The sequence below is a fragment of the Urocitellus parryii genome, chromosome 1, assembly GCF_045843805.1.
Source record: "Urocitellus parryii isolate mUroPar1 chromosome 1, mUroPar1.hap1, whole genome shotgun sequence".
Taxonomy (NCBI): domain Eukaryota; kingdom Metazoa; phylum Chordata; class Mammalia; order Rodentia; family Sciuridae; genus Urocitellus; species Urocitellus parryii.
In genome coordinates, this window is record NC_135531.1 from 240,329,093 (window position 1) to 240,354,271 (window position 25,179).

A 25,179-nucleotide genomic window follows, 5' to 3' on the forward strand; every position below is an offset into this window, starting at 1 on the left:
TGTTTAATTTTTTGAACTAACTTATACCTTTGTTTTAGGAAGAGATAGAATAGTTTTGCATTGTTTTCTGAAAATCAGATCAAGCTGAACCTAGGAATAAGAGTTCTAATTCTAAATCCCAAGTGTTTGAATAAGAGATTTGGCCAAATGCATAAAATGGACTAACTTTTCATACAGTCATTTTTTTCCTCCATCGATAAAGTAAGGATAATGAATTGAGGATAAAAAAAATACTACATATTAAACTATCTTGACGTATCGTGCAAATGAAAGTTATTTTTACTTTCGACTTCAATGTGAAGAGCAGTATACAGCTTTATCATCCAGGTGATGATTTGCTTATTCTCTTGTCTGTGTGTAGTATTTCACCTTATCATCCAAAGTTTACATAGACTTCTCCATATTTTTGGGAAATTCTTTCTGAAAATTCATAGCTATTCATAGATAAATTCTAATTTTCACCAAAGTTCTTCATTTTGTTGCATGAAGTTTGTTTTTTTAAAATTTTTTTCTTAAAAGAATTGCCAGCCAACTGCATATATCGCTCATATGTTGATTGGTCCATTTAGCATATTTTAAGTTGCTGCCAAGTGCAGGGTATTATTCCAACATGTGAGATAGCACAGGATCTGTAGGTTTGATTTTGTTATACATCAAGGTAAGCCTCCATGGCTTATTGGGGCAGACTGAGACATTAAGTCATACTGTTTGGAAGATAGGAGTTGGGATTCCTAATTTGTGGGTCCTCACAGCTGTAAAAGAATAAAGGGAAGCCTCTACCATTACTGGTTCTAGATGAAGCAAATGATCCTGGTTCCTTTTTCTCAGTGTAGGCTGCCCCTATGTCCTTTATAGCTATGGTGGTTAGAGATTTAGTCAGGGTAAACATGGAAAAAAAAAAAATATATATATATATATATATATATATATATATAGTGTGAGCCACCGTACCTCTCTGGCATAGAACTGCTTGAAGCATTTGGAATATTTTACTTCTTGATGCAGCCTCCTCACAGTTGATAGAACTCTGTTGAAAGGGGTAAAACCAACTAGGTGTAGTGGTGGTATACATCTATAATCCCAGCCACTTTTGAGGCTAAGGCAGGAGGATCACAAGTTTGATACCAGCCTGGACTACTTGGCAAGACCCCATCTTGGTTATCTTAGTTTTCAGACTCATTTTTCTGTGCCAAAGTATTCATTCCAAAAGTCAGTCCAGGCCTGTGGGTGTGGCTTACTGGTGGAACACTTGCCTACTCTGGCATTCATGAGGCCCTGGATTTGATCCGCAGTACTACAAAAGTAAAACAAGAGTCAACCCCCAAAATGGCTTTATGATAATTACCTTAAAAATTTTTTTCCAAGAGACGATTTTTGCTTGAATTAACAGGATATATATTCTGGTTTTAACTTTTTATCTAAATACTGAGAAAAAACTGCTTATCTCATATTTAAAGGTTTTTCTGTAATTCTAATTTTGTAATAGTACTATAATTCCTTGATATTAAGTGAGTTTTTAATAACTGATAGCTAATAACCCCTAAGGTCCTCTAAAGACTTCTAAAACTCCTTTTTTAAAAATATTGACTCTATTTTCTTTTCTTGACACCATTGGATTTACTTCTATAATTCCTCAAGTCTCTAGTAAGAATCACCAGTAATAGTTTGTAATATTAGAGATGCTCCTGATTATGTAGTTACTGCAAGTTCAAATGCTAGTTTCTGCACAGCTAATGCATTCTGAATCTGTGCCTGGTCCAAAAAAAGGTTTCCTGCCCAGGACATAGGGTCATATGATGAAATGAACTCTTGAAATACAATTCCTTCCTCTGAGGAACACACTGTATTTCATGAATTTGTGAAACATGCTTATATGTGTTTTATTTCACTGTCTTTACCAATGAATTGCAGTGCATCTCCTATCTAAATAAATTTTCATAGTGCCCTACAAATTGTAATTTAAAATTTTTTTGTTACAAAATGTATCATATTTCATTTATTTTAACATAAATGTTACATTATGAGCACTAAAGACCCATTTCAAATTTTAGCACTTCAGTTTATTTTTTAGACTAGAGAATATTTTCATATTTATTAATAATGTTTAAAGGGTGAATGATTTAATATCTTATAAAGTGCTTTGAAGTGGTTGAAGCAAAATCCCATGTAACCTTATAAAGTATTAGCATCGTCTTCATCTTATCATCACCCTCCCCTCAAAGATGATAGTGTAATCATTTATTCAGGACTGTCTAGAAGCCACTGGCAAAGTTAGTGCTGGAACTGAGAGTTCCAGGGCTGCCTTTGCTCAGTGATACCAACTTTAGGTCAGGTGGCTAGCTCTTTGGAGAATAGAAATAGAATTCAGATGACCTTGACATTTTGGAGAAGGGCTTAGATTGTTTTTAAAGGGGCAATTGTTGGAATAATTAAAATATAGGAAACAAAAATCTCTAAGCTTTCTATCCTTTAAATAAACTTTACTAGAGGAAATTACTGTTGGATACATTATAGCTGGAATGTAGTAGGGAAGATTAAGCTTAGTTGTCAGGAAATTACTTCAAATTATACATCTTTTAAACCATGGAATATATTTTGGAAGAAGAAGAATAATCACTTTAGAGTACACAAAAATTTGGTACACACCTGTAATCCCAGCAGCTTGGGAAGCTGAGGCAGGGGGATGGTAAGTTCAAAGCCTGCCTCAGCAATTTAGTGAGGCCCTAGCAATTTAGCAAGACCCTGTGTAGGGGGAAAAATTTTTTTTTCTGGGAATGTGGCTTGGTGGTTAAGTACCCCTCAGTTCAATCCCTACTGCCAAAAGAAAAAAAAAAATAAAGAAGAGTACATAAAAGCTGCCAGGCACAGTAGTGCATGCCTGTAATCCTAGCTAATGGGGTGGCTGAGGCAGGAGGATCCCAAGTTTGAGGCCAGCTCTGAGCAGCTTAGCAAGACCCTGTTTCAAAATAAAATATAAAAGGACTGGGGATGTAGCTCAGTGATAAAGTGCCCCTGGGATCAGTCCCAAGTACCCCCTTCCCCCCAAAAAAGCATTATAGAGGCTTACAACTAGGTATAGGTAGATCTCTTGGAATAGTTATAACAGAAATAGTAGCTTGACCTAATGACCCTAATAAGGATTTTATGGACTTCACTCAGAATCTAATGACTCTACTAGTACTTTGAGCTAGAATAGTCATATCTTTTTATGGTTTTTCTGGTTTTCCCTACATGGTGCCCATGTAAACCAACAAATGTAGAACCAACTGGATCCAGATGAGTTCAAGCAGTATAGCTGCATCTTTGTGGCTTTTAAACTGTGTAAATATATTTTAGAATATTTAGCTCTTCTGAGTCCAGGGATATTGCCAAGAAAGATTACTCCCAGTTTTGGGTCATTGCTTAACATATGTGGCTACCTTCTTCCCAATACATTTTGCTTTCCTTGCCACCATCCGCACTCCACATCTTTGTGTTTTTTTTGTGCAACAGTGTGTTTTATGTTACGTTTCTCTGCTAATCTCATGAGATAGATAGGATTAGGGCAGCTGAAAGAGCGCAGACATTCTTAAATTTGTATATCTATGACTAACATCTGAGGATTGTTTTCATGCTGGATAAAACCTCTTATATGTTTAATGCTAATGTTGTTTTTAAATAAAAATGTATTCTTAAACAATGAATTTTAAACTCAGGTTTAAGAAAAATTGCCCATGAGTTTATATGTGTGTATAATTTAAATTTTTAAATTTTTTTGAATCATAAACCTGAAATACAGAAGTGCTATTTTACTTTGAATATAAAAGGGGAAGGGAATGATCACTTTACCTAAGAATTACTCGTTTGTTCACTAATTTATGGAAATATTCTCTTCAAAAGCAGGTTTCTCTAATGCAATTGAAGTACTTGCTTTTATAGATGTAAATCATATAATATATAATACATATAGCCATTTCATGTATGCTGGTTGGTGCTAGAGTGTTTTAATTAAAATATTCAATAAAAAGCAGATATTTGCAGCATAAAAATATGAGCTGCTCTATTGTTTATTAGGGTACTTCTAAGAAATATTAAAAGAGTGGTCATAAAATTTATGAAATGAAACTTTTTTAATATTAAGTAAATATGTGATATTGATTCATTCTAATTTGATAATGAACCCAGTTTAATATCTACAGTGATCATTTTGCTAGAGGATTTTTTTTTTTTAATTTCCAGGTTTTAATTACAACAAGGACAGCTGCTGATAATTTTAGCACTCAGTATGTTTTAGATGGCAGCGGCCATATATTTTCTCAAAAACCTTCACATCTTGGTCAAGGTAAGAAAATAGAATTATAGCATTCTTTACCTTTCCTTTCTTGTTTGTTAAAAGCAGCATTACTGCTTGAATTCAAGTGTGTTGTTTTAGCCTTGCTCCTGATGAAGTCTAGTTAACTTTCAAGTGAATAGTCGACCTTCAGCTGGGGATGTAGTTCAGTGGTAAAGTGCTGGGGGTGCTTGCCTAGCATGCATAAGGCCCAGAGTTTCATCCCTCATGACACAAACACACACACACACACACACACACACACACACAGATTTTTTTTGTGTGTGTGGTGCTGAGAATTGAACCCAGGGCCTAGTGCATGAGAGACAAGCACTCTACCAGCTGAGCTATATCTGTAGTCCAACAAAGATTAAATAGTTAAAGAGGAGTTCTCAAGAGGAACTGTGTGAGAAACTGGGCAATTGTGTAGATTACTTACTTTTCGAAAAAATCTGTAAGAGCATTTCTTTTCCTATTGGATCACCAGTGTTGTCTTTCCATATGAAGAATAATATTTTATTGAAACACCTAAAATGCCATTTAATTTTGTAATAATGATAAACCATAGCAGTAAGATATTTTGATTAAATAACTTAAAAATGTATTTATTTATTCATGGAATAGTTCAAAGATGCTCAGTTTAAGCAATTATCAATTTACTAGTAAAGTTCTTTTATCTAGTACCCACACTCACTCTCTCCCTTTCTACATTTATCGTTTTCAGGCAGATGAATTCATTATGTTCCTATTAATAATTCTTTGTTGTTGTATACATTTATGTATAAATTTACTGAATTTTAATTGATATTTTAAGCTTTAAGTTTCTCTAAAAACTATTTACTTCTAAGAGGGGGGAAAAAATCTCTTTAGGCCTAAGTTTCATCTATCCTTTAATCTTTTTATACTCTCATTTCTGGTAATGGAATGATTAAAATTAAGAGATGTTATCTCTGAGTTCTGATATTGAATTTATTCACTGTATTTCTTACTTTATAAATCTATAGCACAGTTATTGATTACTTTTGCCTATTAGGAATATTAATTAGGAATATTAATATTAATATTATTAATATTAATATTATCAGGAATATTAATACTGTATCCATGTAGAGAAAAGTTAATAGGAGCTCCTAAGAAAGCACACTAAATTTCTCCTCATTTATTCAGTTAATGAAAATGAGCAGAAATCTAGCAGCTATTTAGTTTCATGTATAATAATAAGTATTATACACTTTTCAATTTAAAGTAATAGATTGTAATATTTTTACTATATGTTGAAGATTTGAACAAAGGGAAGGCATTTTTTGAAATTATGGTCCCTTTCCAGAAATGCTGTGACCTTTATGTCTTTGGAGTTCAAATTAGGAAACCATTAGGAGGTATTTGAGTAGCTGTCCAGTACAGTACTTTGAAGTAACCTAGTCACCTTATAAAACTTAAAAGTATTTATTTTTATCTTTGTAGTAACCAGTCTAATCTGGATGGCCAGTGGCTCTGTATCACTCATACTTCTCATGCTTTTATGTATTCATCTCCATGGGAACTATGAAATAACAATCCTTAAATATGGACTCCACCTGATCTTTGCCCTTTTGCTGGCTGATTTTTCTTTGCCTGCTGACCTCAGTCTTCTACCTTTAGTGAGATCAGGTACAAATATTAAAGAGTTTTTATAGTCAATAAATCTTATTTTCTTTAGCCAATTTCTTTTATCTTAAGAAACAACATACTTGAAAGGTCAGTAGTTATAGGTTGCCCTTCACAACTCACTTTTTTTTTTTTACCTAATTACAGTTGATTAGAAAAAAACAACAGCAAAAACAAAAATCTTTATTTCAAATTGCTGTAGGTGGACATATTATAAAAATACGCATTCTCAAAAGCCTTTTACATTTATGTTGCTTACTGCTGATAGTTTTTGAGTGATTGAATCACAGACTCACATTTCACCAGCTGTCATTAGCTTCCATTTAAATATTTTCTGTGTAAGATAAAACTACAGTTCAATCATCCTAATTTATACCTGTGCATTTAGGGTTCTTGTAAATTAATTTCTGCTGTGGGTGAACATTGTTACTTAGCAGTAACTCTTCATATCATCTGATAGAATGACACCTATAGATAGTACAACTGCAGTTGTAGTAATGACTTAAAACAATCTTATTTAGGCATTGGAAAATACAATTTCATTTGGAATAAGAAAAGTCCTTTCCATTAATAACTTTTATTCACACATGTAATTTGCATCTTATTACTAATTCTTCTTTTACTCTGAGAATACTTTTAGGTGCTAAAGTAATAATTTGTTCCTATAAAGATAGGTATAGTATAGTTGATGAGATAGAACATTTAAAAATCAATAAACAATCTTTTCACTTTCATAAATACCTTTACATTTTGCCTTGTCAGTTTCTTCTTTCCTTTTGTCTTTTCGTAGCTATAATAGATATCATTATATTTGTCTCTGGGAACTCACAGAATACTAAGAAATACAGATGAGTAAATAAATAATGATAGTAAAATGAAATCACCAATTGCCTAGAACGAGGTTAGTAAGTTTTTCAGAAAAGATGACATTTGAATTTAAAGATGATAGGTAAGACCATGTGAGAAGCTGGCGCTTTGGCACACGCCTATAATCCCAGTGGCTTGGGAGGCTGAGGAAGGAAAATTTAAGTTCAAAGCTAGCCTTAGCAACTTAGGAAGGCCCTAAGCAACTTAGTGAGACCCTGTCTTAAAATTAAAAAATCAAAGAAAAAAAAATGGGCTGGGGATGTGACTCAGTGGTCCCTGGTACTAAAAAACAAAAAAGAAAACAATAACAAACAAAAAACTCCACACATTAGAATACGATTTTTCTGCAAGAGAAGAATAGTGAATATAGATGATAACATTGCTGCCTTTGTAGCAATGAAAAGAAAAAAACATAATTTTAAAGACTTGCAGTTGTCTTTAAACTTGTTGAAGAACTGTATTACTGAAAAATTTAAATGAGTTGAATTCAAGAGAAAGAATATGCTCTTTTCTAGAGAGGACGTGATTGATGATCACTTCCATCCCTGGGAGCATTAACTGTGTGTGGAGACACAGATGACAAAGGAGCAAGTCTACCATGGTTGAGGGATCTTGTATGGCACTAGCAGAAACCAGCTGAACTTTTAATAGCCCCATGTGAACTGACAGTGACAGATTGCAATATGGGATCCTCAGACACAGAGCTTGTTTGCTCCACACAGAATCTTTTTCTTTTCCCCTTTGTTTTTTTGTTGTTGTTCTAATTAGCTATATATAACAGCAGAATGCATTTTGACTCATTGTACACAAATGGAGCACAACTTTTCATATTTGTGATTGTACGTGATGTAGTCACATCATTCATGTACCTAGGGTAATGATGGAACAAATTATATTCTACCATCTTTCCAGACTTTTGCTGAGTAAGCAATGATGAAGAAATATGGGACTGAGCTAAAGGAAGAAAAATCTTAAAACCTTTCTGGAGGAAAAGGTCTGATTCTATCCTTGAGACATTGGAGACCAGATGCAAAGTAGAACTAAATAAAGGGTCATCTCAGTGCAAGAAAGATAAATTCCTAGATTGAAGCGATTGGTTCTTTACTCTACCCGCTTAACTGGAAACAAAGACTTATCCTTAGGGAAAAATATTATCTTCTTCAGTATTATTCTTCTGTACACAATGTCTGGCAAAAATTAAAGTTTTGAGGGACATGAAGAAAGGAAAACTGACATCCATAATCAGTGCTATAAATTGCTATTACTTATAGCATTACAATTTGCTACAAGCAAATTTAGTATAAAAATGCTATAAGCAATTTTTTAAATTTTATTTATTTATTTTAGGTATATAGAACAGCAGAATGCATTTTGATTCGTTGAACACAATTGCAGCACAACTTTTCATTTCTTTGTACACGATGTAGCATCACATCATATGTGCAGTCATACATGTACCTAGGGTAATAATGTCCATCACATTCCACCATCTTTCCTGCAATAAGCAAATTTAGAGATTACCCAGATATTTGAAATAACAGACAAGAACTTTAAAAGCAACTACTGTGTAAAATAACTTTGAAGAAATTGTGACCCAAATTATTAATTAAGTGGAGAATTTCAGTTGAAAAATGGAAAATAAAAAAGAACCAAATGAAAATTCTAGAATTAAAAATAATACTGTGTCTGAAGAATTCAATGGATGGGTGCTATAATTTGGACCTGGAATGTCCCTCAGAAGCCCAGGGGTGTGGCTCATCGGTTAAAGACTAGTCCCAGTAGGAGGCCTTCTGGTCATTTGGAGTGTGCCTTTGAAGGGGATTTGGGGACCCCATTCCTTTCTCTTCCTCTGTCTTTGCTTCCCGGCTCCTAACAGGTGAGCAGCCTTGGCCATGTGCTTTTGCATGATGTACTGTCTTACAAAGGCCCAAAAGCAGAGTGCCCAGCTGACTATGGACGGAAACCTCCAAAATTATAAACCAAAATAAATCTTCTTTTTAAATTGATTATTTTAGGTATTTTGTTATAGTAATGAAAAACTGACTAAGGCATAAAATTGATATTGAGAAGGGGGCTCACAATACCTTTCAATGCAGAAAAGCCTTTGGAATTGGTTCACAGAAAAAGTTTGGAGGGGGGATGGGGCTGTGGCTCTGCAGTAGCACACTTGCTGGGCATGTGTGAGGCACTGGGTTTGATTCTCAGCATCTCATATAAATAAATAAAATAAAGGTCTGTCAACAACTAAAATAAAACATTTTTAAGAAGAAGTTTGGAAGTTCAGACTAGAGAAAGCCTACAATGCTATAAGAGGAGCTTAATGGTGATCCTGGTGAGGAATCAGATCAGAATCCTGATAGAAGTATAGACAGTAAAAGTTATGCACATGAAATTTCAGATAGAAATAAAGACTTGAGAATTTCACTAAAGCCTACCTACATTACACTCTGGCAAAGGATTGGCTGCATTATGTCTCTGCTTAAGACTGTAGGAGGTAGAGCTTAAAGGTGATGGACTCATTTATCTGGTGGAGGAAATTTCAAGGTAGCATAGTATTCAGGCAGTGTCATAAGTATTACTGGTGGCTTTTAGCCAGATTTTACTGTGAGAATTGGTAGCAAAGAAGAGATAAACAGAAAGATTTGGAAAATTTGCAGTTTGCCATGAAAAGAAGTATGTGTAAAGTTTCAGCCAGGGAAGGTATGATTGATGTAGAGATTAGAAAATGAAGATCTTTGCATTGGGGCAATATGAAAAATGTCTAGAAAGAATCTAAGAAGTCAGCAAGGTGACAAGCATCGTAACATCCAAGGTGTAGAAATGGAAATTTGTTTCAAAGACTTTTCAGAGCAAAGTTTTTTGAGAATTGGGTGTTCTGCTCACTCAGGACTGCCCAAGCCAGCAAAGCTCTCAGAAGCACTACAGCTGTGATTCAGACTGTCAAGGACAGCTTGTGCTGTTGGCAGACCTTGGTGTCATTCACATGATGCTGGTTTTGCAGGTGTTCAGGATGCAAGAGTTATGGGGTTATGGAGGCTTCCACTGAGATTTCAAAGGAAAGCCTTGGGAGGCCAGGAGATATGGGGCAGGATCTGAGATCCTGCAGGCAGCCTTGGGCAGGGCATTGTGTAGTGAAGCTGTGAGAGTGAAGCCAGAGTTGCAAAGGAAGTTGGAGATGTTAGGAATGTAAATTATTTTCATAGAGGAGAGGGAGACACGTTTTTTCAAATAGTTATCATTTCTGAGAAGGAAAAAAAAACACCTATCTTCTGTTTGGAAGAACCAGGCTTTGAGAAGTATTTAGGGATGAATTCTTGTAAGATGTGAAACTCAGACTGAAATTTAAAGATTGGTAAAGGAGTTAATCATGCAAAGGGTGGGAGAAAGAACATGTGCAAAAACCCTGAGGTGAGAAGAAGTCTGAATTACTGGAGGAACAGAATAAAGGAGACTGGTAGGAGAGGAGATAGCTATGGGCCAGGTTACCTAGGACCTTGTGAGCTTTATCCCTCACCTTTCCCAACTGTTTTATCCAGTTAACCAGTGTTACTAATAATGGTTTGAAACATTGAGCCCCAAACTCTTTCATGTCATAAATCCTTATTTAACAGTTAAATTGTCAATTTCATCCACATGACTATCTTCTGTTTACATTCAGCTTTTAAGATTCCTTTTCACCAAATTAATTTTCACAGCTTCTCTTATTATACAATCTATTTTGCAGTTAGGGATGGGGCTACTGTGGATTCAACCCAGATTAAACCAAGGGGCATTTGACCGCAGAGCCACATCCCTAGCCTTTTTTATTCTTTATTTTGAGACAAAGACTCACTAAGTTTCTTAGAGCCTTGCCAAGTTGCTGAGGCTAGTTTTGAAATTGCAATCCTTCTGTCTCAGCCTCCTGAGTTGCTGGGAATATAGGTGTGTCACCACATCTAGCTAAAAGCTGCATTTTCATGTCATTATTATTTGGTTAGAGATTATCTTCCATTATTTTCATCATATGTGCCTAAGTGATATACTTGTGAATTTTTGCAAGTTCAAAAATGTCTTCATTTTTGTCTTTATTACTAGAGAATTGGTGTTTTCTTGATTTTTTTTTTTTAAATGGGGGAGGTGGTTTACTGTGGATTGAACCCAGGGCACTTAACCACTGAGCCCCATCCCCAGCCCTTTTTATATTTTATTTGGAAACAGGGTCTTGCTGAGTTGCTTAGGGCCTTGCTAAATTGCTAAGGCTAGTTTTGAACTAACGATCCTCCTGCCTAAGCCTCCCGAACCACTGAGATGATTACAGGCATACATGCTTAGATGTTGGTTTTGTAGTTTTCCCTTAATCAGGTGGAGATTGTCTGTCTTGTGGTACCACAGGTAAGAAGTTTTATGTTAAATTTTCTTGTAAGAAATGTTTTTTCTTTCTGAAAGTTTGTAAATTTTCTTCATGTTTATAAAATTTAGGATTTCCAATGGAAAGTGATTTTTTCTTTAATTTAAAAATATTCCTCCCTGTAGTGAAGCAAACTCTTAAAGTTTGCCGTCAAGCTTTTAAACTAGAAAATTTTCTTCTTAGTTTCATTTCTGTTCATTTCTTTTTCTCCTTGTAGAACTCCTGATTTTATTTTAGAGTTCACAAGTCTTATATTACTCTTGTGATTTCCATGTCTTTTTGTATTTTACCCTTTGTCAAAAGCAATAGGAGGGCTGGGGTTGTGGCTTAGTAGTAGAGCACTTGCCTCACATGTGTGAGGCACTGGATTTGATTTTCAGCACCACATATAAATAAATAAATAAACAAACAAACAAATAAAGGTCCATCGACAACTAAAAAAAAATATATATTTTATATAAAAGTAATAAGACAATTGTAGTTGTTTTAAGCCTTTTTAATTCCAATTCAGTATAAGAAACACATTTTATATAACAAGCCAGTTCATAAAATCTAAACAAATATTTCATGAAATAATATGTATCATTACTATTGTGATGCACTTCATTTTTTATTCTAGTTTATTCTTATTTTACTTAAAAAAGAAAGAAAGATACTAGTTGCTGTATGCTAAATCAGTGTTTCTCGGCTATGGGCAGCACCCTCACCCTGTCAGAAATAATTAGCATATTTGCAGATATATTTGATTCTCAAAATTGAGGTTGCCACTGGCATCTAGTGGATAAGAGGCCAAAGATGTTGCTAAACATTGTATAATGCATAGAATGATTGCTGACAACAAATCATCTGATCAAATGTTAGTAGTGCCAAGATTGCCTGCAATAAATTGATGTTTTGAAAAACTTGTAACAGAAAAGAGGTTTATTTACTTCATAGTTTGTGAGGTTCCAGGGCATGGCACTGGCATTAGCTTGGCTCTGGTGAGAACCTCATGGTGGATGCCATCACAGTGGCAGTAGCATATGGAGACAGGAAGCCAGAGACTAGGGAGGGCTCCAGCTTTTCTATAAAAACTTTCCCTTGAGAGAACAATTGAGGTCTCAAGAGAACTTCCTGAATTCTTAAGGCGGTGTTCTCACTAACTTAATGACCTCCCATTAGACCCTACCTCTTAATGGTGCAACATTAAGGACCAGACTTCCAACACATGAACTCTTGAGGGACAAACCATATCCAAAGCATAGTGTTTTGCTCCACCTTCCAAGATTCATATCTGTCACACAGTAAAAAAAAAAAAATACAGCCATTTAATCTCCAAAATCCCCAATATCTTTTAACTCTTCTAGTATCACTTAAAAGTCCAAAGTCTCATCTGAGACTCAAAGTAAATTCCCAGCTGTGAGCCTGAAAAGTTAAGAAACAAGTTTCATACTCTTAAAATACAAAGGTAGGATAAAGATAGGATAAACATTCATATTCCAAAAGGGAAGAGTAACCTGGTATAAAGCAGTAATCATCCCATATTAAGACCCAAGCCCAGTAGGGGTGACATTACATCTTAAAGCTATAATTCTAATATCCTGCACATACTTCAGTGGTGGGAAGCCTCAGGCAGCTCTTGTCCTACAAGTTTGCTGGACATAGGCCACGTAACTACTCTTTGGGGCTACCCACAGATGTTTGATCCTTTTCTTAGGCTTGTTGCCCTTTGTTTCTTGGGTCCTGGCTGTGGGCCTAGTTCAACTAGGCATTCTCCCAGTGGAGACTCTTTGCCAGGACCCAGACCCTGTAGCAAACTTCTACTTGGCCTTCGAGGCTTTCTTTTGAAATCATGGTGGAAGCAGCCACAACTCTTGCATTCTGTGTATCTGCAAAATAAGCAATACCTGGATGCCATCAAGATCTGCAACAGACCAAGTGGTACCTGGGCCCACTTGAACCATACCTGCAGCCAACAGACACTTCACTGGCATATAAGGCAACTCCAGTTTCCAAAAGAATCCTCATTTCCTTCTGAAACTAATTGCCTAATCTCCTAGTCTTTGGAACTGTTTCCAGAATTGCCTGTAATGTGCTGCTTTCTAAAAAATTCTAGGCTTTTTCTAGTTTGCTCTTCAGACTCTTTCAATATACCCATTTCCCAGTTCCAACGCTGCTTTTTCACATTTTATAGTTAGAGCAGTGACCCTATTCCTCAGTACCAATCTGTTTTTGTTGCTGCACAAAAAATCCCAAGGCTGGGTAACTTGTAAAGAAAATAAATTAGTTTACAGATTGAAAAGTTCAAGAGCATGGTACCAGCATTGGCTCAACTCTGAGTAACTTATGGTGAATGGGCATCACAGTGCTTCTGCACACGTAGGAGGGAGAAATCATATGGTAAGACAGGAAACCAAAGACATAAATTGAATTTTTGACTTCTCAATGGTTTTCAACTCTGCATTCAACTCTGGGAAAAGTTATGTCATAAGTCTAAGATGAATTGGTGACTAGTAGTTTAAAAACATGCACTTGCTGGGTGTGGTGGCCCATGTCTGTAATCTCACCCCTTAGGGAAGCTAAGTAAGCAGGATTGCAAATTTGAGTCCAGCCTGGGCAATTTAGGAATACCCTGTCTCAAAGTAAAGTTAAAAGGGTTGGGGTATTGCTCAGTAATAGAGCACTTGCCTAGCATGTGTGAGACCCTTGGTTTAGTTACCAGTACTGCAAACAAAAGAAAACAACCACACATGGCACCTATTATACATGACAACCTTCTAGTCCTAATTTCACAGTTATTTTTTAAACAAAAGCTTTATTTATTTTTGTATTGGGGATTGAACCAGGGGGTTCTTTACCACTAAGCTATAACTCCAGTTCTTTTTATTTTTTGAGACAGGGTCTTTCTAAGTTGCTAAGGGTCTTGCTAAATTACTGGGGCTGGCCTTGAACTTTTGATCCTCTTTTTTCAGTCTCCCAAGTTGTTGAGATTACAGGCCTGTGCCTCCATGCCTGGCTAAAAAAACTATTAACCTAATAGTTACCATTGTAAATTTTTATATCTACGTTCAGTTTTTTAGTTAAATTAATTCTTAAGTTAAAAATAATTCTTTTGTTTGATTATGCTGTGTTATGAATGTTTGTTATTGAAGATGAGGCAAATTAAACCAGTTTAGTAGATATTAATTCTGTTTGGAATTAAGGTTACTACATATGATATGTAGTCTTGTACCACCTGTATGTTGTACTTTAAAGTACAGAACAAACAACATCCTCAAGTGGTTTGAATATTAGCAGATTTTTAAAGATACTGCATTCTGGTAAGCCCATGTTTCTCTGTAGTGATAGAAATAAAATTTTTGTTGTTTAGACTACATAGAAGAGATTATATTAAGCAAGTTACAAATAGAACAGTCAAGGAGGAGATCAAAATGGTTTGCAAAGGTGAATCTTCTTTGGGTTCCCAATCTTAGAGGAGAATTAGCATTTAGCAATAGAAAGGAGTAATTATGGATTATATGTGAATTTGAAGATCCGTATAAAGTTTTTTTCCAAATCTCAATATGCTTTCCTCTTATCTACCAACAGGTACAACTGTAACAGCTTTGAGATTATTTAAGAATCTACCTGTAAGAAAACAATTTTACTCTACTGCTAAAAAATGTAAAGATGAAATTAAAAAGGTCCAGGATCTCCTCATAAGTTATGGTATCCTTAGACCAGATTTAAGGATTGTTTTTGTACATAATAAGGTGAGCATTATTGAATTTTATAAAATTCTTTAAATATACAATATAACAAAGGACTAGTGTATATTATATAAATCAGATATCTAGTATGAACTGAATGTTTACCGTCCCTTTCACTACCCAATTCATTTCTTGAAAACTTAATCACCAATGCGATGGTTTTAGGACATGGAGCCTAGTGCATGAGGGCAAAGCATTCATGAATGTTGTTAGTGCTCTTATAAAAGAGACTCCAGAGAGCTGCCTTTCATCTTCTACCATCTCAGCACACACAATGAACCAGGAAGTTGGTCCTCACCAGACTTTTAGGATCTTGGATCCTAGCCTCCAGAACTGTGAGAAATACATTTCTTCTATTTACAAGCTACCTGGTTTATAGTATTCTGTAATAGTAGTCTCAAGGAAATACATAATCTTTTTTCAAAAATATAGTTCACGTTCATTTATTTTTATCTTTGTTATATAAAAAATCTATAACTTGTCAACTAATATCTGTATGAAATCTGATTAAACCTTATATTCTTAATATGTAAGAACAGGGATTCCCTAAGTAGACTTTTTTATCCAAGAAATGCTTGAGCACTCCCTTTTATGAAAAGCTAAGATAGATTCTGAAAATCTTGAAGATGGGTAAGACTTGTTCTGTTCCTTTAAAGAGTGTACAATTCAGTGACATGTTTTTACCTTCTAAACTGTTTTTTTTGTTGTTGTTTGTTTGTTTGTTTGTTTTTTTAAGGAAACTACCTCATTTCTTTCCGTTTTTTAGAGCAGGGCTTATAAGGAAAGGATTTCATCTTATTGCTTGATGAATTTTATGGGAAAGAAAGTTTCATGTATTTTCTGATTTTTTTTTTTTCAAAATTCCACATGAGCACCTTGAAATATTTAGTGGAAGGAGAGCAGAATCACACAGCAGCATGGAAGCCTCAGAGGAATAAAGAATTAACATTTGTAAGCCAGGGTCTATCTAGGTGCATTAATCTCCTGTAATCCTCACAATAACAACCAAGTGAGGTGGACATTTTATAATTTTGCAGTTGTCCTCTGAGCTGAACTCCAAGAGGTTCCATACTTTGCTTAGTGTTGAACAACTAAAAAGTTGTTGAAATGGAATTTGAAACTTAGCGTGCCTTGGAGTGCAGGTTCTGTACACTCTATTGTGTTCTCTTCCCAGTCTTTTTTTAAAAAGATAAATTTATTTATTTATTTTAATTAGGTATATATGACAGCAGAATGCATTATGATACATTGTACACAATTGCAGCACAACTTCTTATTTCTCTTATTGGACAGGATTCTTATTGGACACAATGCTAGATGTAGCATTGCACCACATGTGCAGTGATACATGTATAGAGGTGGTAATGCCCATCACATTCCATCATCTTTCCTGCCCCCATACCCACTCTCCTCAGCACTCTCCCCTTTGCCCAGTCACATTTCCTCCCCCGCACTCCATTATGGATCAGCATCCACTTATCAGAGAGAAGATTTGGCTTTTGGTTTTTTGGGATTGGCTTACTTCGCTTAGCATGATATTCTACAACTTCATCCAATTACTTGCACATACCATAATTTTTTTCCTCTTTTAATGCTGAGTAATATTTTATTGTGTATATATACCACAGTTTCTTTATCCATTTGTCTATTGAAAGGCATTTAGGTTGGTTCTACTGCTTAGCTATTGTGAATTGTGCTGCTGTAAACATTGATGTGGCTGTGTTACTATAGAATGCTGATTTTAAGTCCTTTGGGTATAGACCTAGGAGTGGATAACTGGATCAAATGATGGTTCCATTCCAAGTTTTCTAAGGCATCTCCATACTGCTTTCCAGAGTGCTTGCACCAATTTGCAGTCCCACCAGCATAGTCCTTTTCCAAATTTCAGAATACTTAAAATAACTTTGTGAGATAAACAGCATTATCTCTGTATGAGGAATGAAGCTCAGAGTGATCAAAGGAATTGTTTCACATTTTGTACTAAGTAATAGTGCTGAGGTCAGAAGCTATTTTGTCTCAGTTTCTTTCTATTCTATGTCTTTTTTACTCATTTATCAAGAAGATTCTTTATCTTCTGACTTCAAGCCATGGTGAAATGTTTATGATCAAAATCTTTGGTCATATTAAAAGAAAAAAATTAAGACTAGTCAGCCACCTGTTCCTGCTGGCATAGAGCTCAACCAAATGATACCTTGAGATCCCTTTCAGCTCTACCATGGTATGATTCCTCAGGATGTTGATGGATAGAGGCTGGTCCTGCTAATATAAATAACCCTATGACCTCTTGATTCAGAGGACGTTAAGTAATTAAAAGTTAAATGTCTCCGAGTTAAGAAAACACCAAGATCAGAAGAAACATGGTAATCAGAAAGGGAAAACAGATGAAAAGGCTAACATATAAGTAGAGATAGGAATTAGTTGTTCATAAAAGAAGAGTGATTACTAAGATGTTTTGAATGATAGACAAAATAGGATTATTACCTCACATAATGAAAATGAGTATATCAGAATTATTTGGTTGAGATCTTGAGTTTTTATTTGTTTGAAGTCAATATATATCTTCTAAGTTTTAAAGTTTAGTGTAGGTGTTTTCTGCTGAGAATTGAAAGTAGTATTTTGTAATACACTATATTTTAGTATTTTCAGAGGACACTATTGTCTGAACTTGTATTAAACAAATGCCTTTATGGCCTTCAATAATTTCTGATGCAGTTCAACTTCTGGAGAGTATGTTGAGAATGTTATACTATGAAAGTAATAAAAGATTATCAAAAGTCTTACAGTAAAATTGAACATTAGCTATTGTTATGCAAGGAGACAGACCATGGACTGAATTAGAACAGGCTTTTTATTTTTTTATTTATATTCTTTTGTTGTTAGTACAGATTATTATTCTAATTTTTTGTTTCTCAGTAGTCCTGTTGTGCCTCAAGAAATGTTAAACTATATTGTTGAAACTTCCAAAATAGTATTGACATGTTATCCTCAGTCTCTTTAAATGTTGAATCCTTCAGTGCTCTTAGTCTTTTTCTTTTAAACATTGTTAACTTTCATCACTCCTTCATATGCTGTTGGGAAGGATGTTTTGGTCTTTGTTTAAAATTTAAACATGATAATATTGATGTCTTTATTTTTTTTTCTGCTTTAGAAACCAACAATCATACTGCCCATAATATGAGAAGTCCTATTGCTATTTTGATAACTTGGATTAGATAGTGTTCCTTCTTTTTATGAAGGTTTAACCTGCCAAGACATTCTTTGAATACTGATAATGTTGATGTTCTTGCCAGTATGGTTATGTTAGAAAGAGGTATTTTTCTTCTTTCATCACCATGTTCCTTGAAAGCATATTGAATAATGAGACAGCTAAAGGAAAATAATTTACAAGTGCATTCAGTGAGTTTATTTAAAGTAGATATTATGTGGAGAATTGCTGGAGCCATTCCTTAAATGAACACTATAGTTTTCAGGTTTAATGTAAAAACTGAATCCATGTAAGGTCTTGCTATATATATTTTCATTTATAAAGTAGTTATTAGAATTTTTCTCTATGGTATTATCTGAAACCAATTTAGTATTCTTATCTATTTCATATAAACAAATAATTTTGTGGAACTCTAAAACATAATGTTAAATTTGTGATTTTAAATAAGGGCTATTCTCATACTTCGTAATCATTGATTTTAAGTTTTTCTTGAAATATTTGTAGTTTTAGACACTGTTTTGAAGTTTTGTTTTGTAGTGCTGGGGATTGAATCAGGGCCTCAAACATACAAAACATATGCTCTACCATTGAGCTATATCTCCATTCCTGAATTTTATTTCAATAATTAGAAGCCCTCTGGTGTTGCAAAAGCTGAATTGGATGTATTGATTTCAGAATTTTTTAACTATTAAAAAAAAGAGTGACATGATTCAAAGAATGGCTTCCTGCCAGGTGTGATATCACACACCTGTATCCCAGCAAGAGGATCATGAGTTCAAAGCCAGCCTCAACAGTTTAGCCAGGCCCCAAGCAATTTAGTGAGTCTCAATTGCTTGTCTTAACCCTTTCACAAAATAAACCTAAAAAGGGCTGTGGATGTGGCTCAATGGTTAAGCACCCCTGGATTCAATCCCCCCCACCCCAAAGAAAAAGAATGGCTTCCCTCTCATTTCCACCTCCATGTTACACAAGAGTGTTAAGACTTATTGGAATCAGTTCTTGTTGTGTGTATTTGTGTTTTGAGGTCTGATATAATGATAACACAACTTTGAAGGGTTGAATATTTCTGATTTCAGTCAGTCTGGGAAGAGGCAAGGACTTTAGCTGGAAATACAAAAACAGAAACCTGGTTTGATTGTGAAATGTAGTAGCCTCATTTCTTGGTTTGGTTTTCCAAGTCTCTAGGAAAACACTGTTTTGTGTTTTGGATTTGGACACACAAAAAATTTGGATTATAAACTGAAGATTAATAAGTGGTATCTTATGTATATCTGCTTCTTATGATATTCATTTTTTTATGGTATGCTTTGTTCATTGTATCCTCTTTGCCTTTTACTCAAAGCATTTTCAGTGTCCCACCTTTGTTTCAGTTGTGCTATGGGGAGGGGAATCAAGGAGAAAAGTCTTTGCCACAATTGAACCAGTGTTAAAGATCACCCCCATCTCACCAAAGTTGAAGCAGTACAATCAGAGATTCCAAGTTAGGATCGTGACTCAACTGTTGCTTCCTTAAGAAGAAATTATTCTTACGGTGCCAATCTAGAAAGTTTGGGTGGGTTATTTTTTTCTTTAATTGATGTAGGTGGGTGTTTCTTCAAATATATTAAAAGGTTAGCTGAATATCAATCATGCTTTTTTAATTTTAAAGGAGATTTTTGCTACTTTCAAATTAATAACTAAATTTATCAAATGGTTTTCATGTCTTTTGTTATGCTAATTTCTTTTACTTTCACCTTAATTCTTTGGAATATTGTATAGAAAAGTATATATAAAGACACATAACAAACTTATAAATGTAGTTGGTTTCTGAATTTTATGTTTAGCAACACTATTAGAGTGTATATAGAAAGTCTAATATTATTCTCTAGGAAATCTTTGATTTGCCTCAACTATGCATGTGGCATTTTCTCCATACTTCTTGCATATCCTTTTGCTTCATTACCAGTGATTTACATTCCATCTCTAAAGCCTCTTTTTTTTTTTTTTTTTCTTTTTTGGTAATTGGGAATTGAACCCAGGGGCATGTTTTACCACTGCGCTACATCCCCAGTCCTTTTTATTTTGAGATAGGATCTCATTAAATTGCTGAGTCTGGTCTCAATTTGGATCCTCCTTCCTCAACCTCCCTAGTCACTGGGATTACAGGTGTGTGTCATTGCACCTGTCTTCAACAGCCTCTTATGGGAGGGAGGCCTGCATCTGTATCTTTTCAGAATAAGCAAAAACTTTTAGTCTCCACCTATTAACATGTACCTGAGTGTGAGCTCCAGTCCAGTAAAGGCCTCAGGTAAATACCTAGACTTTGTGATCCAGATCAAAACAAATCCATCATAAAGTCATACCTGACAGTTTTGGTCTGAAGTGACTTTAACTCCTCTTAATTTCTGTGGTTTTTATTGTTAGCATTTGATAATCACTCAAGTTTTCATATGTTGAGTGTTCTTATGCTTTCATATCTTCTCACTTCTACTGTAAACTCCTGCAGACTACAAGCTATGATATAACCCTTCCAAAGCACCTATTCAAAGCTCTGTGTCTAGTATATAGAAGGAAGCTCTAGGATAGGAGAATGAATACTTTATTAAAGAATAAGATATTTGAGGGGCTAGGGTTGTGGCTCAGTGGTAGAGCGCTTGCCTGGCATGCATGAGGCATTGAGTTCGATTCTCAGAACCACATACAAATAAATAAAATAAAGGTCCATCAACAACTTAAAATTTAAAAAAAAAAGAATAAGATATTTGAATTTGAGCATTATATTTAGCAAAATAAGTCACATCAGTCAAGGGTCATATGTTTTCTCTCATATGTGAAAGCTAGAGAGAAAAAAGGAAAGGGAATTTCATTAAAAAAAAAAAAGCGGGGGAGATCGGTAGAAAAGGAAGGAAGGGGACCACAGGGAGGGAAAAGAAAGATACTAGAGAACAAAACTGACCAAATTGTATGTTTCTACTCTGTGCATATATAATGAATCCCACTATTATGTATAATTATAAGACACCAATAAAAAATATTTTAAAAATTAGGAAATGTGAACTTTAGCTTATCCTTTACATTTTCAACATTTAAGTCATTGAGCAATCCACTCAAACCATTGCAGTCACATAAAGAAAATAGTAATGGGACAGGATTAAAAACACTATTTGCTGTAAAATATTCAAAAAAATTTAATCACACACCTGATTTGATTACAGCCTAAGAGAATTATGGGAACAAACTTAAGCCCAGGATTACATTGTGTACTTAATATCAGTTGAAGTAGGATAGGCACAAAGAGTCTCTGAAAAAAATCCCTATAAATGAGGAAAATTTTCTGATATGGACAAAAAGTAAGACTTCTCCATAGGTTTTCATTGGTAGGGGTCACATGAAAGTCCAAAGCAAATGTGGTATAAAACCACTGCTCTGTTAATCTTACTCTCCCTTTCTATATGTCTTAATTTTCTTGTTGGTCTTTTTTAGTCTCATGACTTAGATATCAGTCATATATAAGTGACTCGTAAATTTTTATTTTATTCTGTACCTGTCCCCTAAAGTTTACACTCACGGATTCATCTACCACTCTAGTTATCTCTCTTTGGGTATCTAGTAATAGGCTTCTTACACTTAACATGTAAAAAATTCAGGTTCATATCTTCCCTCCCAGACTTTTTTTTGCCTCCTTCCCCATAAGTATATACAAACCCTCTTTTTCCAGTTGGCAAACCAAAAAGCCTTTTAGGCTTATTCTTGGCTACCAATTCCCTTACACTCTAATCCGATTCAAGAGTAAATTCTTTATATCTGCTTTCAAAAATTTCCATGTTTATGACAACCACTGTGGTGCAAGCCACCACCTTATTTTACCTGAATTCTTGTATGTATTCTAATTGGAACTCCCTAATTCCTTCACTGCCCTCTTCAATCTATTTTCTGCCCACCAATCCTGGGGGAGGGGGGAGTGTAAGTAGGATCATATAAATTCTCTTTAGTCAATTTCCATTTCATTGAGAGTAAAATTAAAGTCTTCACAGATGGACTGCAAATTCTATAGCAGCAGTTAATAAACTGTTTCTGCAAAAATCCAGATAGTATGTATTTTAGGTTTTGTAGACCAATGAGTTTTTATTGCCATTATTCATCTCTTCATTTATAGCATGAAAGCAGCCCTGAATAATAAAACTTTGCTTACAAAAATCAGGCAGTGGGCTTAATCTGGCTCTTTGGCTCTATTTTGCAAACCTCTTTTCTTGATCACTTTGCTTCTTTTCTTTCTGGAATCAGTCACAATTTGAACTCAGGACTGATGGATTTGCAATAAGTTTCTTTGCCTAGAACGTTGACCCTCTCCTTATATCATCTTTTACATCTCAAACTTTTTCAGTGAGACTTTCTTTATCAACCCTAAAATTGCAACCATTTTCCCTGCCTCACACATATTTTCCTTAAGATTCACTACTATCAAATATATATAGTCTTGATTTATTGTCTTTATTTCCTTCTCTAGCATATAATTTCCATGATGAAGAGGATTTTTTACTTTTTCATAACTGCCATATTTCTAATGCATTCAATAAATGTGATTAAGGGCTGAGATCAGGAGTACTTCACCACTTTGGTGGCACTATCCCATAGTGACCTGTGAGCATAGGTATTAAAGCACCTGAGAACTATAGGCAGATGGTATCATTGAACATTAAAGATAGCAACTGAACAGAGAGATAAAGCAGAAAAAATGAGCTCTCATACTCAACACTTCCTTCTCCTTTTGGTTGAGACTCATAGAAAATGAAAAATAAAGAGAGAGAGCTGAGTTTTTCCACTTGGCAGGTGGGCATTTATTAATTCACTGGGGTAGGGACAACCTATAAAAGTGACAGGATTAATATTAAAGATACTGAGCATTTTTTTCTGTATTCTGTTGGCCATTTATACTTCTTTGAGAAGTCTTCGTTCAGATCATTTGCCCATTTTTTTGATTGGGTTATTCTTTTATTACTTCTTTTGAGTTCTTTATATATTCTGGATTGTAAATTTCTGTTGGATAAATAACTTGAAACAATTTTCTCCCATCTGTAGTTTGTCTCTTCACTATTGATTGTTTCTTTGCTGTGCAGAAGCTATTTAATTTGATGTAATCCTATTAGTTCTTGTTTTTCTTTTTTTTTTTTTTATTGATTGTTCCATACATTACAGAGCTCTTGATAGATCATCTTTCATACATTTGACTCCATTGTAGTTCTTGTTTTTCTTTTCTGAATTATTGAAGTCCTGTTTGGAAATCATTGTCTGTGCCAATATCTTGAAGTCATTGTTATCGGGTATTTTGATGCTTCAGCATTGCTCTTTTAGTTCACAATTACTTTGACTATTCAAAGGTCTTTGTGTTTCAATGTGAATTTTTCTAGTTCTAGGAAGAATGTCATCATTGGTATTTTGATAGGGATTGCATTGAATCTATAAGATCACCTTCAACTGTATGGCCATTTTAACAATATTAATCCTCCCAATCCATAAACATGGAAAGTCTTTCTATATACATGTGTCTTCTTCAGCTTCTTTTTCAGTGTGCTATAATTTCCATTGTAACAAAGGGGCAAAATTATATAAACTAAAGGGTTAAAGAATAATAAAATAAAATTAATTTAAAAAAGGAAAGTAAAAGTAGTGGAAAGAAAAGGAAAGAAATTAAACATTGAAAAGTAAAGTTAAAAAATATATAAACAAAAAACATAAAAAACAAAAATTTCCTCACTTCTAAGATGTTCTCTACAGTCAAGAATGAATGATCAAAATCTGTGCTGATGAGATCTTTTTTCTGTGTTGTCTTAGGCTATGTGTCCCTTGAGGAGAACAAAGGCTGGGGGTTGTTCTCCCCTTCTTTCATTTCCTGTGTTCTCCAGTCAATTAGTGGGGAGTGGTTTGTGGCCATAGCCAGGAATACCTTAGAGTCCCCAGGCAAAGATGTGCTCCAGAGCTGTTTGGCCCATTTACTCCAAGAGCAGAGAGAGAGTATGGATTTGCATGTGCAGGGGGGAAGGGGTGGCACTTTCCCTGTGCAAACCATTGCCCACAACTCTTGTAATCTTAAGACTAGCACCCACATGATCATGTGACATTTACACCTGTTCTTGAAGCTCTGAACCATCAGTTTTAAAGGGGAAGTGTTCTCCATTCAATTCAGTTATGCATTATAGTCCAGTTTGTCACTGCATACCTTTCTCAAGAGGATATGTGTTAGAGACTCCTTTCTGGGGCTAGACTGACTCTCACAGCAGTTATCTACTGAGCTAATGTAATGATCTTGCTATGGGGACAGAGAATGGAAAATGCAGGGGCCTTTGTCTCCTAGAGCAGCAAGTTCATATAGGACCTCAAGATGGCCCCCTGTTACAACACCATGCAGATATCCTGGGAAGTGCAGAGAACTTCTCTGCCTGTTTGCTATGCAGATCCTAGATCTATCATCTGTTTAGACTGTGCTTCTACAAAGTGCCGATTCCTGTGCAAGTGGTGCTCACTGGGACTATACCTCTCACCTCTATACCTGCCTCCTATGCTGTTATGTCTTTGGTACTAGGGAGCTTTGTTTCACCTTCAGTTCTACTGTCCAAAATCTCTGGCTTTCTCCAAGTCTTTGACGACTCACTACTAGTAAACTTCAGCATTCTCTCATGGTCACCCATATCCATACACAGCTATTCTCTAGAGTTTTTATTCTCTCTTTTGGAGAAGCAGGCAAGTGAATGGTGCTTCTAACCTATCATCCTGAAACCTTCCTGAAATTTTAAAAATAGATTGTTGGGAATCATTAAAACCTTTTGAAGCAGAGAAGTAACCTGATCAAGATGTTTAACCTGACAATTAGTTTGGCACTAGTCTTTGGGAAGGAGTTATGAGAAACTGTAAATAGGAGCACTATTTAAGAAGCTGGTATACTATCATAGGCAATAAGGGCCTGAATCAGGATAAATACATCAGGCATGTGAAGCACAAAGTGTCTGATAGGTATTAAAAGGGAGAATCAATGAGACTGATTGACTGACTGCATGTGGAA

General features: G+C 35.1%; 1 protein-coding gene across 5 annotated transcripts in view; it reads left to right on the top strand.

Moving 5' to 3' along the window:
• The window catches only part of Pms1 (PMS1 homolog 1, mismatch repair system component), an 80,931-nt gene that overhangs the window by 14,534 nt on the left and 41,218 nt on the right, over positions 1-25,179 (top strand). For 3 of the 5 annotated variants that reach the window (XM_026389060.2, XM_026389059.2, XM_026389061.2), the window contains exons 4-5: positions 4,219-4,321; positions 14,778-14,941. In XM_026389060.2, the coding sequence (XP_026244845.1) occupies positions 4,219-4,321; positions 14,778-14,941 (267 nt within the window). The remainder of the gene's footprint in view (positions 1-4,218; positions 4,322-14,777; positions 14,942-25,179) is intronic. The other 2 variants (XM_026389063.2, XM_026389062.1) reach the window with 1 other exon arrangement.